Raw genomic sequence first — 16,911 nt, 5'->3', positions numbered from 1 at the left:
AATTTTCTACCCAGAAACAGGAAATTCCCATTCAAAATGAATTGACGTATTCATAGATAATAAAATGTTGTGTCATTTTTTACCCGACTCCGACCTTCCAACCATCAACCCACACTACTTTTCCAAAATTCCTGGTTTTCCAGGAATTTCCGGTAATTTTCTCCCCGTTGACAATGAATGGGAAATATACAATCAACTGCACAGTCCACATTTCTCATCCGATTGGAAGCGTTCCAACATCCACACACTCCACTCACCTCATTTTTAAAGTACCAAAAAAAAATTCCAGGAATTCCCGCTTTTCCAAAGCCCTATTTTCACCTCTTCCTGGAAAGTTTTCACAGTCCACATTTTTCAAGCGTTTTTGACCATTCTACCTTCAAAACATTCTTCTTAATTGGGACATTTTTTCGTAAAAATTCCCGGTTATCCCGAAATTCCAGGACTTCCAAAATACCCATTTAAATCCAAACTGATACTATGTCAACATTTGCCAACCGTTTTGGAAAATTCCAACACCAACACATTCCTATCATCTAGGACAATTGTGCTGGTATGGATCTTTTCAAAAATTACCGGTTTTCCCAAAATTCCAGGAAATTCCCATTTAAATGAATTGACGTATTCATAATTATAAAATACCCCAAATTTAGCGCCACTTTTACCCAATTCCGACCTTCCAACCGTCAACCCACACTGTTCTTCACATATGTCGAACGCAAAACACGTTGTATTTACCCGGTTTTCCAGGAATTTTCGGTCATTTTCTAGCCGGAAACAGGAAATTCCCATTCAAAATGAATTGACGTATTCATAGATAATAAAATGTTGTGTCACTTTTTACCCGACTCCGACCTTCCAACCATCAACACACACTACTTTTCCAAAATTCCTGGTTTTCCAGGAATTTCCGGTAATTTTCTCCCCGTTGACAATGAATGGGAAATATACAATCAACTGCACAGTCCACATTTCTCATCCGATTGGAAGCGTTCCAACATCCACACACTCCACTCACCTCATTTTTAAAGTACCAAAAAAAAATTCCAGGAATTCCCGCTTTTCCAAAGCCCTATTTTCACCTCTTCCTGGAAAGTTTTCACAGTCCACATTTTTCAAGCGTTTTTGACCATTCTACCTTCAAAACATTCTTCTTAATTGGGACATTTTTTCGTAAAAATTCCCGGTTATCCCGAAATTCCAGGACTTCCAAAATACCCATTTAAATTCAAACTGTTACTATGTCAACATTTGCCAACCGTTTTGGAAAATTCCAACACCAACACATTCATATCATCTAGGACAATTGTGCTGGTATGGATCTTTTCAAAAATTACCGGTTTTCCCAAAATTCCAGGAAATTACCATTTAAATGAATTGATGTATTCATGATTATAAAATACCCCAAATTTAGCGCCACTTTTACCCAATTCCGACCTTCCAACCGTCAACCCACACTGTTCTTCACATATGTCGAACGCAAAACACGTTGCATTTACCCGGTTTTCCAGGAATTTTCTACCCAGAAACAGGAAATTCCCATTCAAAATGAATTGACGTATTCATAGATAATAAAATGTTGTGTCATTTTTTACCCGACTCCGACCTTCCAACCATCAACCCACACTCCTTTTCCAAAATTCCTGGTTTTCCAGGAATTTCCGGTAATTTTCTCCCCGTTGACAATGAATGGGAAATATACAATCGACTGCATGGTCCACAATTCTCATCCGATTGGAAGCGTTCCAACATCCACACACTCCACTCACCTCATTTTTAAAGTACCAAAAAAAAATTCCAGGAATTCCCGCTTTTCCAAAGCCCTATTTTCACCTCTTCCTGGAAAGTTTTCACAGTCCACATTTTTCAAGCGTTTTTGACCATTCTACCTTCAAAACATTCTTCTTAATTGGGACATTTTTTTCGTAAAAATACCCGGTTATCCCGAAATTCCAGGACTTCCAAAATACCCATTTAAATTCAAACTGTTACTATGTCAACATTTGCCAACCGTTTTGGAAAATTCCAACACCAACACATTCCTATCATCTAGGACAATTGTGCTGGTATGGATCTTTTCAAAAATTACCGGTTTTCCCAAAATTCCAGGAAATTCCCATTTAAATGAATTGACGTATTCATCATTATAAAATACCCCAAATTTAGCGCCATTTTTACCCAATTCCGACCTTCCAACCATCAACCCACACTGTTCTTCACATATGTCGAACGCAAAACACGTTGTATTTACCCGGTTTTCCAGGAATGTCCGGTAATTTTCTACCCAGAAACAGGAAATTCCCATTCAAAATGAATTGACGTATTCATAGATAATAAAATGTTGTCATTTTTTACCCGACCCCGACCTTCCAACCATCAACCCACACTACTTTTCCAAAATTCCTGGTTTTCCAGGAATTTCCGGTAATTTTCTCCCTGTTGACAATGAATGGGAAATATACAATCGACTGCATGGTCCACAATTCTCATCCGATTGGAAGCGTTCCAACATCCACACACTCCACTCACCTCATTTTTAAAGTACCAAAAAAAAAATTCCAGGAATTCCCGCTTTTCCAAAGCCCTATTTTCACCTCTTCCTGGAAAGTTTTCACAGTCCACATTTTTCAAGCGTTTTTGACCATTCCATCTTCAAAACATTCTTCTTAATTGGGACATTTTTCTTAAAAATTCCCAGTTATCCCTAAATTCCAGGAATTCCGAAACTGTTACCAGGTCAACATTTTTCAACCGTTTTGAAAAGGTCCAAAACCAACCCATTCATATTATCTAGGACGATTATTCTTGTAACAATATATTTTTTTGAATTCCCGGTTTTCCTCAAATTCCAGGAAATTTCCATTCAAATGAATTGATGTATTCATAGATATAAAATACCCAAAATGTTGTGCCATTTTTTACCCGACTCCGACCTTCCAACCATCAACCCACACTGCTCTTCCAAAATTCCTGGTTTTCCAGGAATTTCCGGTAATTTTCTCCCCGGGAAATATACAATCGACTGCATGGTCAACATTTGCCAACTGTTTTGACAAGTTTCAACACCAACACATTCCTATCATCTAGGACAATTGTGCTGGTATGGATCTACCGTTTTCCCCAAAATTCCAGGAAATTCCCATTTAAATGAATTGACGTATTCATAATTATAAAATACCCCAAATGTAGCGCCATTTTTACCCAACTCCGACCTTCCAACCATCAACCCACACTGTTCTTCACATATGTCGAACGCAAAACACGTTGTATTTACCCGGTTTTCCAGGAATGTCCGGTAACTTTCTACCCAGAAACAGGAAATTCCCATTCAAAATGAATTGACGTATTCATAGATAATAAAATGTTGTGTCATTGTTTACCCGACTCCGACCTTCCAACCATCAACCCACACTACTTTTCCAAAATTCCTGGTTTTCCAGGAATTTTCTCCCAGTTGACAATGAATGGGAAATATATAATCGACTGCATGGTCCACATTTCTCATCCGATTGGAAGCGTTCCAACATCCATACACTCCACTCACCTCATTTTTAAAGTACCAAAAAAAAATTCCAGGAATTCCCGCTTTTCCAAAGCCCTATTTTCACCTCTTCCTGGAAAGTTTTCACAGTCCACATTTTTCAAGCGTTTTTGACCATTCCACCTTCAAAACATTCTTCTTAATTGGGACATTTTTTTCGTAAAAATTCCCGGTTATCCCGAAATTCCAGGACTTCCAAAATACCCATTTAAATTCAAAGTGTTACTACGTCAACATTTGCCAACCGTTTTGGAAAATTCCAACACCAACACATTCCTATCATCGAGGACAATTGTGCTGGTATGGATCTTTTCAAAAATTACCGGTTTTCCCAAAATTCCAGGAAATTCCCATTTAAATGAATTGACGTATTCATAATTATAAAATACCCCAAATTTAGCGCCACTTTTACCCAATTCCGACCTTCCAACCGTCAACCCACACTGTTCTTCACATATGTCGAACGCAAAACACGTTGTATTTACCCGGTTTTCCAGGAATTTTCGGTCATTTTCTACCCGGAAACAGGAAATTCCCATTCAAATGAATTGACGTATTCATAGATACAAAATACCCAAAATGTTGTGCCATTTTTTACCCGACTCCGACCTTCCAACCATCAACCCACACTACTTTTCCAAAATTCCTGGTTTTCCAGGAATTTCCTGTAATTTTCTCCCAGTTGACAATGAATGGGAAATATACAATCGACTGCACGGTCCACATTTCTCATCCGATTGGAAGCGTTCCAACATCCACACACTCCACTCACCTCATTTTTAAAGTACCAAAAAAAAAATTCCAGGAATTCCCGCTTTTCCAAAGCCCTATTTTCCCCTCTTCCTGGAAAGTTTTCACAGTCCACATTTTTCAAGCGTTTTTGACCATTCTACCTTCAAAACATTCTTCTTAATTGGGACATTTTTTCGTACAAATTCCCGGTTATCCCGAAATTCCAGGACTTCCAAAATACCCATTTAAATTCAAACTGTTACTACGTCAACATTTGCCAACCGTTTTGACAAGTTTCAACACCAACACATTCCTATCATCTAGGACAATTGTGCTGGTATGGATCTTTTCAAAAATTATCGGTTTTCCCAAAATTCTAGGAAATTCCCATTTAAATGAATTGACGTATTCATAATTATAAAATACCCCAAATTTAGCGCCATTTTTGCCCAAATCCGACCTTCCAACCGTCAACCCACACTGTTCTTCACATATGTCGAACGCAAAACACGTTGTATTTACCCGGTTTTCCAGGAATTTCCGGTAATTTTCTACCCAGAAACAGGAAATTCCCATTCAAAATGAATTGACGTATTCATAGATAATAAAATGTTGTGTCATTGTTTACCCGACTCCGACCTTCCAACCATCAACCCACACTACTTTTCCAAAATTCCTGGTTTTCCAGGAATTTCCGGTAATTTTCTCCCCGTTGACAATGAATGGGAAATATACAATCGACTGCACGGTCCACATTTCTCATCCGATTGGATGCGTTCCAACATCCACACACTCCACTCACCTCATTTTTAAAGTACCAAAAAAAAATTCCAGGAATTCCCGCTTTTCCAAAGCCCTATTTTCACCTCTTCCTGGAAAGTTTTCACAGTCCACATTTTTCAAGCGTTTTTGACACTTCTACCTTCAAAACATTCTTCTTAATTGGGACATTTTTTCGTAAAAATTCCCGGTTATCCCGAAATTCCAGGACTTCCAAAATACCCATTTAAATTCCAACTGTTACTATGTCAACATTTGCCAACCGTTTTGGAAAATTCCAACACCAACACATTCCTATCATCTACGACAATTGTGCTGGTATGGATATTTTCAAAAATGACCGGTTTTCCCAAAATTCCAGGAAATTCCCATTTAAATGAATTGACCTATTCATAATTATAAAATATCCCAAATTTAGCGCCATTTTTACCTTCCAACCGTCAACCCACACTGTTCTTCACATATGTCGAACGCAAAACACGTTGCATTTACCCGGTTTTCCAGGAATTTCCGGTAATTTTCTACCCAGAAACAGGAAATTCCCATTCAAAATGAATTGACGTATTCATAGATAATAAAATGTTGTGTCATTGTTTACCCGACTCCGACCTTCCAACCATCAACCCACACTACTTTTCCAAAATTCCTGGTTTTCCAGGAATTTTCTCCCTGTTGACAATGAATGGGAAATATATAATCGACTGCACGGTCCACATTTGTCATCCGATTGGAAGCGTTCCAACATCCACACACTCCACTCACCTCATTTTTAAAGTACCAAAAAAAAATTCCAGGAATTCCCGCTTTTCCAAAGCCCTATTTTCACCTCTTCCTGGAAAGTTTTCACAGTCCACATTTTTCAAGCGTTTTTGACCGTTCCATCTTCAAAACATTCTTCTTAATTGGGACATTTTTCTTAAAAATTCCCAGTTATCCCTAAATTCCAGGAATTCCGAAACTGTTACCAGGTCAACATTTTTCAACCGTTTTGAAAAGTTCCAACACCGACCCAGTCATATTATCTAGGACAATTGTTCTTGTAACAATATATTTTTTTGAATTCCCGGTTTTCCTCAAATTCCAGGAAATTCCCATTCCAATGAATTGATGTATTCATAGATATAAAATACCCAAAATGTTGTGCCATTTTTTACCCGACTCCGACCTTCCAACCATCAACCCACACTGCTCTTCCAAAATTCCTGGTTTTCCAGGAATTTCCGGTCATTTTCTCCCCGGGAAACATACAATCGACTGCATGGTCCACATTTCTCATCCGATTGGAAGCGTTCCAACATCCACACACTCCACTCACCTCATTTTTAAAGTACCAAAAAAAAATTCCAGGAATTCCCGCTTTTCCAAAGCCCTATTTTCACTTCTTCCTGGAAAGTTTTCACAGTCCACATTTTTCAAGCGTTTTTGACCATTCTACCTTCAAAACATTCTTCTTAATTGGGACATTTTTTTCGTAAAAATTCCCGGTTATCCCGAAATTCCAGGACTTCCAAAATACCCATTTAAATTCAAACTGTTACTATGTCAACATTTGCCAACCGTTTTGGAAAATTCCAACACCAACACATTCCTATCATCGAGGACAATTGTGCTTGTATAGATATTTTTAAAAATTCCCGGCTTTCCCCAAATTCCAGGAAATTCCCATTCAAATGAATTGACGTATTCATAGTTATAAAATACCCCAAATGTAGCGCCATTTTTACCCAATTCCGACCTTCCAACCGTCAACCCACACTGTTCTTCACATATGTCGAACGCAAAACACGTTGTATTTACCCGGTTTTCCAGGAATTTCCGGTAATTTTCTACCCAGAAACAGGAAATTCCCATTCAAAATGAATTGACGTATTGATGGATAATAAAATGTTGTGTCATTTTTTACCCGACTCCGACCTTCCAACCATCAACCCACACTACTTTTCCAAAATTCTTGGTTTTCCAGGAATTTTCTCCCAGTTGACAATGAATGGGAAATATACAATCGACTGCACGGTCCACATTTGTCATCCGATTGGAAGCGTTCCAACATCCACACACTCCACTCACCTCATTTTTAAAGTACCCAAAAAAAAATTCCAGGAATTCCCGCTTTTCCAAAGCCCTATTTTCACCTCTTCCTGGAAAGTTTTCACAGTCCACATTTTTCAAGCGTTTTTGACCATTCCATCTTCAAAACATTCTTCTTAATTGGGACATTTTTCTTAAAAATTCCCAGTTCTCCCTAAATTCCAGGAATTCCGAAACTGTTACCAGGTCAACATTTTTCAACCGTTTTGAAAAGTTCCAAAACCAACCCATTCATATTATCTAGGACGATTGTTCTTGTAACAATATATTTTTTTGAATTCCCGGTTTTCCCCTAATTCCAGGAAATTCCCATTCAAATGAATTAATGTATTCATAGATATAAAATACCCAAAATGTTGTGCCATTTTTTACCCGACTCCGACCTTCCAACCATCAACCCACACTGCTCTTCCAAAATTCCTGGTTTTCCAGTAATTTCCAGTAATTTTCTCCCCGGGAAATATACAATCGACTGCACGGTCCACATTTCTCATCCCATTGGAAGCGTTCCAACATCCACACACTCCACTCACTTCATTTTTAAAGTACCAAAAAAAATTCCAGGAATTCCCGCTTTTCCAAAGCCCTATTTTCACCTCTTCCTGGAAAGTTTTCACAGTCCACATTTTTCAAGCGTTTTTGACCATTCCATCTTCAAAACATTCTTCTTAATTGGGACATTTTTCTTAAAAATTCCCAGTTATCCCTAAATTCCAGGAATTCCGAAACTGTTACCAGGTCAACATTTTTCAACCGTTTTGAAAAGTTCCAAAACCAACCCATTCATATTATCTAGGACGATTGTTCTTGTAACAATATATTTTTTGGAATTCCCGGTTTTCCCCTAATTCCAGGAAATTCCCATTCAAATGAATTAATGTATTCATAGATATAAAATACCCAAAATGTTGTGCCATTTTTTACCCGACTCCGACCTTCCAACCATCAACCCACACTGCTCTTCCAAAATTCCTGGTTTTCCAGGAATTTCCGGTAATTTTCTCCCCGGGAAATATACAATCGACTGCATGGTCAACATTTGCCAACTGTTTTGACAAGTTTCAACACCAACACATTCCTATCATCTAGGACAATTGTGCTGGTATGGATCTACCGTTTTTCCCAAAATTCCAGGAAATTCCCATTTAAATGAATTGACGTATTCATAATTATAAAATACCCCAAATGTAGCGCCATTTTTACCCAATTCCGACCTTCCAACCATCAACCCACACTGTTCTTCATATATGTCGAACGCAAAACACGTTGTATTTACCCGGTTTTCCAGGAATGTCCGGTAACTTTCTACCCAGAAACAGGAAATTCTCATTCAAAATGAATTGACGTATTCATAGATAATAAAATGTTGTCTCATTGTTTACCCGACTCCGACCTTCCAACCATCAACCCACACTACTTTTCCAAAATTCCTGGTTTTCCAGGAATTTTCTCCCAGTTGACAATGAATGGGAAATATATAATCGACTGCACGGTCCACATTTCTCATCCGATTGGAAGCGTTCCAACATCCACACACTCCACTCACTTCATTTTTAAAGTACCAAAAAAAAATTCCAGGAATTCCCGCTTTTCCAAAGCCCTATTTTCACCTCTTCCTGGAAAGTTTTCACAGTCCACATTTTTCAAGCGTTTTTGACCATTCTACCTTCAAAACATTCTTCTTAATTGGGACATTTTTTCGTTAAAATTCCCGGTTATCCCGAAATTCCAGGACTTCCAAAATACCCATTTAAATTCAAACTGTTACTATGTCAACATTTGCCAACCGTTTTGGAAAATTCCAACACCAACACATTCCTATCATCTAGGACAATTGTGCTGGTATGGATCTTTTCAAAAATTACCGGTTTTCCCAAAATTCCAGGAAATTCCCATTTAAATGAATTGACGTATTCATAATTATAAAATACCCCAAATTTAGCGCCATTTTTGCCCAATTCCGACCTTCCAACCGTCAACCCACACTGTTCTTCACATATGTCAAACGCAAAACACGTTGCATTTACCCGGTTTTCCAGGAATTTCCGGTAATTTTCTACCCAGAAACAGGAAATTCCCATTCAAAATGAATTGACGTATTCATAGATAATAAAATATTGTGTCATTTTTTACCCGACTCCGACCTTCCAACCATCAACCCACACTACTTTTCCAAAATTCCTGGTTTTCCAGGAATTTTCTCCCAGTTGACAATGAATGGGAAACATATAATCGACTGCACGGTCCACATTTGTCATCCGATTGGAAGCGTTCCAACATCCACACACTCCACTCGCCATGAACATTCAAGCCAGCATGTGTCCCGGGTCCGAAAATTTCCCCGATTTCCCGGAATGACCAGTAAAACTGTTGGAGTACTTACAGAGAAAACTGCATTTTGGAGTCCAAAGGGGATGGGGGTGAGTCTCGCTAAGGCCACGACTTTGAGTCCGCTCCCTCCTTCCACCACTCGGATGATGGCGCTGAGCTGCTCGCTGTTCCCCACCTTGTTGACCACCCAGTCGGTCAGCAGCCGCTTGCAGGCCAGGTGGGCCACGAAGGTCCCGATGAGGACCCCCACCATGACCAGGCCCATGCCCAGCACCAAGCCGTAGAGGTAGCCGGCGGCCACGTTGAGCAGGATGTAGCCCCAGCCGCAGGGGAAGGAGACCAGGATGAAGCCCACCACGAACAGCAGGGCGCCCACCAGGCCGTCCAGGCCCTCCACCCACAGCAGGAGGTCCTTGAGGTGCTGGCGGACCAGCGCCACCGAGGAGAAGCACACGGCGGCGAGGATGCACGCCAGCAGGGTGCCCTTGACGATGCAGCAGGGGTGCCTGGAGTCGGCGCCGCCGGCCTCCCCCGCCACCTCCGGGTCGCCGTCGCAGCGCCCTGCCGCCCCCCGCTCGTCGAAGGCGCCCTTGTCGCCGTCGTCGCCGCCCCTCCGCAGCCAGCGGCTCAGCTGGACCCGCGCTTTACCCGCGGCGTGCTTGGCCAGCTTGGCCAGCATCTGCGCGGAGCCCGCCAGCGACATGTGGGGCAACCCTCAGGTGGGAAGCAGCAGGGTGTGGGGTGGGCTGTGACGTCACCGGCGGCTTTCACGTCCAGACACGCTCCCCGGCGCGTGAAACTTCGGATGTGTCACACATGGACCGTGGAATGTCGAGCTTATCTCGGGTACACGCGCCGCGAAACGCGCCAGTCCCACGTGAAGCTCGTCGGGTCGCGTCTCGTGGGTGAGACGCTCACGTCCACGGCCGCCATGGCTCCTGCCTGAGGAGGTGGAGAGAGCACGTGACACACCTGCGCGACTCACCTGTCTCACCTTTCGTCCCGCGACTCACCTGTCTCACCTGTCTCGCCTCCGTCCCACGCTGCTAGCTGGCTAGTTAGCCCGCGGGGCTAAAGTCCACCGCCGCGCGCGGGGCGGCTGAAAGTCACGCGCGAGCACAATCAAGTCTCGAGCGCTTCGACAGGAGGAGCGTGGAAGTGGGCGAGAAAATGGAGTTGAGTGTCGCCACACGGAGTCTTTTTCCGCGTCACAGTTGTTTGTGTTCCACACGGCGCGACTGCCTACACGTCACGTGACTCCCGCAATCTCAGCTTCGCGGCCAATCACGGCGCACAGCTTGGCTCTCGCGAGACTTGCTCAGCGATGACGTTTGTTTTGGTTTTGGCTGGAGGTAACTGACGTCATCACCTCGCTGCCACATGAGCACTGATGACGTCACGCTCACCTGTCACCCAACCTTCGTGGTTATATTATGGTTATGTTATGTTATGTTATGTTATGTTATGTTATGTTATGTTATGTTATGTTATGGTTATGTGACGTTACGTTACGTTACGTTATGGTTACGTTACGTTACGTTACGTTACGTTACGTTACGTTACGTTATGTTAATGTTATGTTATGTTATGTTATGTTATGGTTATGTTATGTTATGTTAGGTTATGGCTATATTATGGTTATGTTATGTTATGTTATGTTATGTTATGTTATGTTATGTTATGTTATGGCTATATTATGGTTATGTTATGTTATGTTATGACATGGTTATGGTTATGTTATGGTTATGTTATGGTTATATTATACTTATGGCTATATTATGGTTATGTTATGGTTATGGTTATATTATAGTTATGGCTATATTATGGTTATGTTATGTTATGTTATGTTATGTTATGTTATGTTATGTTATGTTATGTTATGTTATGTTATGGTTATATTATACTTATGGCTATATTATGGTTATGTTATGGTTATGTTATGTTATGTTATGTTATGTTATGTTATGTTATGTTATGTTATGTTACGTTTTTATTGACCTGAGCAAGGCCTTTGACACCATCGATCACACATTACTTTTAAACAAAATGCAGAGGTATGGTTTTAGAGGTCTTGCTCATGATTGGTTGAAAAGTTATCTTGGTGGTAGAGAACAGTATGTGCATATGAACAATGTAGATTCAGATAAAAAGATTATAACACATGGAGTGCTCCAAGGTTCTGTACTGGGACCAAAATTGTTTTTATTGTATATTAATGATATCTGCAAAATCTTTAAAAAAACTCAAATGTATTCTCTTTGCTGACGATACAAGTCTGTACTGTTCTGGGCAAGACCTTGGCCAACTCTTAGAGACTGTAGAGAGCGAACTCCATATACTAAAGCAATGGTTTGATGCCAATAAACTGTCAATCAACCTAAATAAAACAAAATATATAATTTTTGGAAATAGGAAAAATAACATACAGTGTCATATAAGAATTGATGATATGGAGATAGAAAGGGTGTATTCAACAAAATTTTTGGGAATCTACATTGATGATAAATTAAATTGGAAACTGTACATAAATATACTTAAGACAAAGATGGCAAACAATATTGCTATGTTACATAAAATCAAAAACTCCGTAAATCAAAAGGCTCTTAATATGTTATATAATTCTTTCGTACTCCCTTATCTTAATTATTGTGTTGAAATCTGGGGTAACAATTACAAAACAAACATCAATTCTATATTCTTACTTCAAAAGAAAGCGATTGGAATTGTAAATTATGCAGATTATCATGACCATACCAATGCTCTGTTTATTAAATTAAAAACCTTAAAACTGCATGATCTTGTTGACCTCAACACTGCTACTGTGACGTACAAAGCTCATAACCACATGCTGCCTCGGTGTCTACAGGAGAGGTTCAAACCCAGAGAGAATCCCTATGACCTCAGAGGTTCAGCTGTCTTCCAGAAAGCTAAGATAAGAACAAGCTTAAAAAGTAGATGTGTTTCTGTCAGGGGGGGTTCAACTGTGGAACAGCTTGGATGATTCCTTCAAATGTTCCAGGTCCATTCACACATTTAAAAAACACTTTAAGACTAATGTCTTGGAAAAATATATCACTCTTGAATCAACACAGTAGTTAATACTATGATCAATGTTAATTAAAATACTAAATGTGGGATATAAATAATAATGGAAGTATAATTGTTTGTATATCGTATATAAATTGGTACAAAGGTTTAATACGCGTATAAGGATATTTCACATGCCTTTACTGTGTATATAATTGAACAATGTTCATATTGTGTATAATGTGTATTTATAATATGTTGTACAAAAGACATTTCATAATTTTCGGAAGTTCATCTTGTACTTGACATTGTTTATAGGGTTAGGCGCTATAAGTGTTCAACTTCAGCCTAAACCCTTTCGGTCTGCAACATTTTCATTTTCATTTTCATTCTATGAATGTGCAACTGTTTGTTTATTTTGTTGACCATTGACCGAAGAATAATAAACTAGTTATGGTTATATTATAGTTATGGCTATATTATGGTTATGTTATGTAATGTTATGTTATGTTATGTTATGTTATGTTATGTTATGTTATGGTTATGTGACGTTACGTTACGTTACGTTACGTTATGGTTACGTTACGTTACGTTATGTTACGTTATGGTTATGTTACGTTACGTTACGTTACGTTACGTTACGTTACGTTACGTTATATCATGTTATGTTATGTTAATGTTATGTTATGTTATGTTATGTTATGTTATGTTATGGTTATGTTATGTTATGTTATGTTATGTTATGTTATGGCTATATTATGGTTATGTAATGTTATGTTATGTTATGTTATGTTATGTTATGTTATGTTATGTTATGTTATGGCTATATTATGGTTATGTTATGTTATGTTATGACATGGTTATGGTTATGTTATGGTTATGTTATGGTTATATTATACTTATGGCTATATTATGGTTATGTTATGGTTATGGTTATATTATAGTTATGGCTATATTATGGTTATGTTATGTTATGTTATGTTATGTTATGTTATGTTATGTTATGTTATGTTATGTTATGGCTATATTATGGTTATGTTATGTTATGTTATGACATGGTTATGGTTATGTTATGGTTATGTTATGGTTATATTATACTTATGGCTATATTATGGTTATGTTATGGTTATGGTTATATTATAGTTATGGCTATATTATGGTTATGTTATGTTATGTTATGTTATGTTATGTTATGTTATGTTATGTTATGTTATGTTATGTTATGTTATGGTTATATTATACTTATGGCTATATTATGGTTATGTTATGGTTATGGTTATATTATAGTTATGGCTATATTATGGTTATGTTATGTTATGTTATGTTATGTTATGTTATGTTATGTTATGTTATGTTATGTTATGTTATGTTATGCCATGTTATGTTATGTTATGTTATGTTATGGTTATGTGACGTTACGTTACGTTACGTTATGGTTACGTTACGTTACGTTACGTTATGTTACGTTATGGTTATGTTACGTTACGTTACGTTACGTTACTTTATATCATGTTATGTTAATGTTATGTTATGTTATGTTATGTTATGTTATGTTATGGTTATGTTATGTTATGTTATGTTATGTTATGTTATGTTATGTTATGTTATGTTATGTTATGGCTATATTATGGTTATGTAATGTTATGTTATGTTATGTTATGTTATGTTATGTTATGTTATGTTATGTTATGTTATGTTATGTTATGTTATGTTATGTTATGGCTATATTATGGTTATGTAATGTTATGTTATGTTATGTTATGTTATGTTATGTTATGTTATGGTTATGTTATGTTATGTTATGTTATGTTATGTTATGTTATGTTATGTTATGTTATGTTATGTTATGTTATGTTATGGCTATATTATGGTTATGTTATGTTATGTTATGACATGGTTATGGTTATGTTATGGTTATGTTATGGTTATATTATACTTATGGCTATATTATGGTTATGTTATGGTTATGGTTATATTATAGTTATGGCTATATTATGGTTATGTTATGTTATGTTATGTTATGTTATGTTATGTTATGTTATGTTATGTTATGTTATGGTTATGCTATGGTTATATTATACTTATGGCTATATTATGGTTATGTTGTGGTTATGGTTATATTATAGTTATGGCTATATTATGGTTATGTTATGTTATGTTATGTTATGTTATGTTATGTTATGTTATGTCATGTTATGTTATGTTATGCCATGGTTATGGTTATGTTATGGTTATATTATACTTATGGCTATATTATGGTTATGTTATGGTTATGGTTATATTATAGTTATGGCTATATTATGGTTATGTTATGTTATGTTATGTTATGTTATGTTATGTTATGTTATGTTATGTTATGTTATGGTTATATTATACTTATGGCTATATTATGGTTATGGTTATATTATAGTTATGGCTATATTAGGGTTATGTTATGTTATGTTATGTTATGTTATGTTATGTTATGTTATGTTATGTTATGCCATGGTTATGGTTATGTTATGGTTATGTTATGGTTATATTATACTTATGGCTATATTATGGTTATGTTATGGTTATGGTTATATTATAGTTATGGCTATATTATGGTTATGTTATGTTATGTTATGTTATGTTATGTTATGTTATGTTATGTTATGTTATGGTTATGTTATGGTTATATTATACTTATGGCTATATTATGGTTATGTTATGGTTATGGTTATATTATAGTTATGGCTATATTATGGTTATGTTATGTTATGTTATGTTATGTTATGTTATGTTATGTTATGTTATGTTATGCCATGGTTATGGTTATGTTATGGTTATGTTATGGTTATATTATACTTATGGCTATATTATGGTTATGTTATGGTTATGGTTATATTATTGTTATGGCTATATTATGGTTATGTTATGTTATGTTATGTTATGTTATGTTATGTTATGTTATGTTATGTTATGTTATGGTTATATTATACTTATGGCTATATTATGGTTATGTTATGGTTATGGTTATATTATAGTTATGGTTATATTATGGTTATGTTATAATATGTTATGTTATGTTATGGTTATATTGTGGTTATATTATAGTTATGGCTATCAATCAATCAATCAATCAATGTTTATTTATATAGCCCTAAATCACAAGTGTCTCAAAGGGCTGCACAAGCCACAACGACATCCGCGGTACAGAGCCCACATAAGGGCAAGGAAAAACTCAACCCAATGGGACGTCGATGTGAATGACTATGAGAAACCTTGGAGAGGACCGCATATGTGGGTAACCCACATATTATGGTTATGTTATGGTTATTTTATAGTTATGGCTATATTATGGTTATGTTATGGTTATGGCTATATTATGGTTATGTTATGTTATGTTATGTTATGTTATGTTATGTTATGTTATGTTATGGTTATGTTATGGTTATGTTATGGTTATATTATAGTTATGGCTATATTATAGTTATATTATGGTTATGTTATGGTTATGGCTATATTATGGTTATGTTATGTTATGTTATGTTATGTTATGGTTATGTTATGGTTATATTATAGTTATGGCTATATTATGGTTATGTTATGTTATGGTTATGTTATGGTTATATTATAGTTATAGCTATATTATGGTTATGTTATGGTTATGTTATGGTTATGGCTATATTATGGTTATGTTATGTTATGTTATGTTATGTTATGGTTATGTTATGGTTATATTATGGTTATATTATGGTTATGTTATGGTTATGTTATGGTTATGTTATGGTAATATTATAGTTATGGCTATATTATGGTTATATTATGGTTATGTTATGGTTATGGCTATATTATGGTTATGTTATGTTATGGTTATGTTATGGTTATATTATAGTTATGGCTATATTATGATTATGTTATGTTATGTTATGGTTATATTATAGTTATGGCTATATTATGGTTATGTTATGGTTATATTATGGTCATATTATAGTTATGGCTATATTATGGTTATGTTATGGTTATATTATGGTTATATTATAGTTATGGCTATATTATGGTTATGGTTATGTTATGTTGATGGTTAAATGATGGTTATGTTATGGTTATGTTATGTTTATGGTTGAATTATGGTTATGGTTATGGTTATGGTTATGGTTATGTTTATGGTTATGGTTATGGCTATGGTTATGGTTATGTTATGGTTATGTTATGGCTATGGTTATGGTTATATTTTAGTTATGGCTATATTATGGTTATGGTTATGTTATGGTTATAGTTATGTTACATTTTAAATACTAGTACTAGTTTGTATTGAGTACTAGTAATTGTTTATTCTAAATACTAGTGCTAGTTTGTTTTGAGTAATGGTACATGTTAAATACTAGTACTGCAGCACGGTGAAAGAGGGGTTAGTGGGTCTGCCTCACAATACGAAGGTCCTGAGT

The 16,911-nt window shown here is 36.6% G+C and overlaps 1 protein-coding gene across 2 annotated transcripts in view; it reads right to left on the bottom strand.

The window, feature by feature from the left end:
- Window positions 1-10,722, bottom strand: part of tmem64 (transmembrane protein 64) — a 41,449-nt gene extending 30,727 nt beyond the window's left edge. The window contains exons 1-2 of one of the 2 annotated variants that reach the window (XM_072912541.1): window positions 10,486-10,722; window positions 9,525-10,414 (exon numbers count right to left, since the gene is read on the bottom strand). In XM_072912541.1, the coding sequence (XP_072768642.1) occupies window positions 9,525-10,175 (651 nt within the window). In that variant the 5' untranslated portion in view covers window positions 10,176-10,414; window positions 10,486-10,722. The remainder of the gene's footprint in view (window positions 1-9,524; window positions 10,415-10,485) is intronic. The other variant, XM_072912542.1, reaches the window with a different exon arrangement.
- Between the last annotated feature and the right edge of the window lie 6,189 nt (window positions 10,723-16,911).

Source organism: Nerophis lumbriciformis, linkage group LG37, assembly GCF_033978685.3.
Source record: "Nerophis lumbriciformis linkage group LG37, RoL_Nlum_v2.1, whole genome shotgun sequence".
NCBI classification, from domain to species: Eukaryota; Metazoa; Chordata; class Actinopteri; order Syngnathiformes; family Syngnathidae; genus Nerophis; species Nerophis lumbriciformis.
This window is presented reverse-complemented; position numbering and strand designations above follow the sequence as displayed.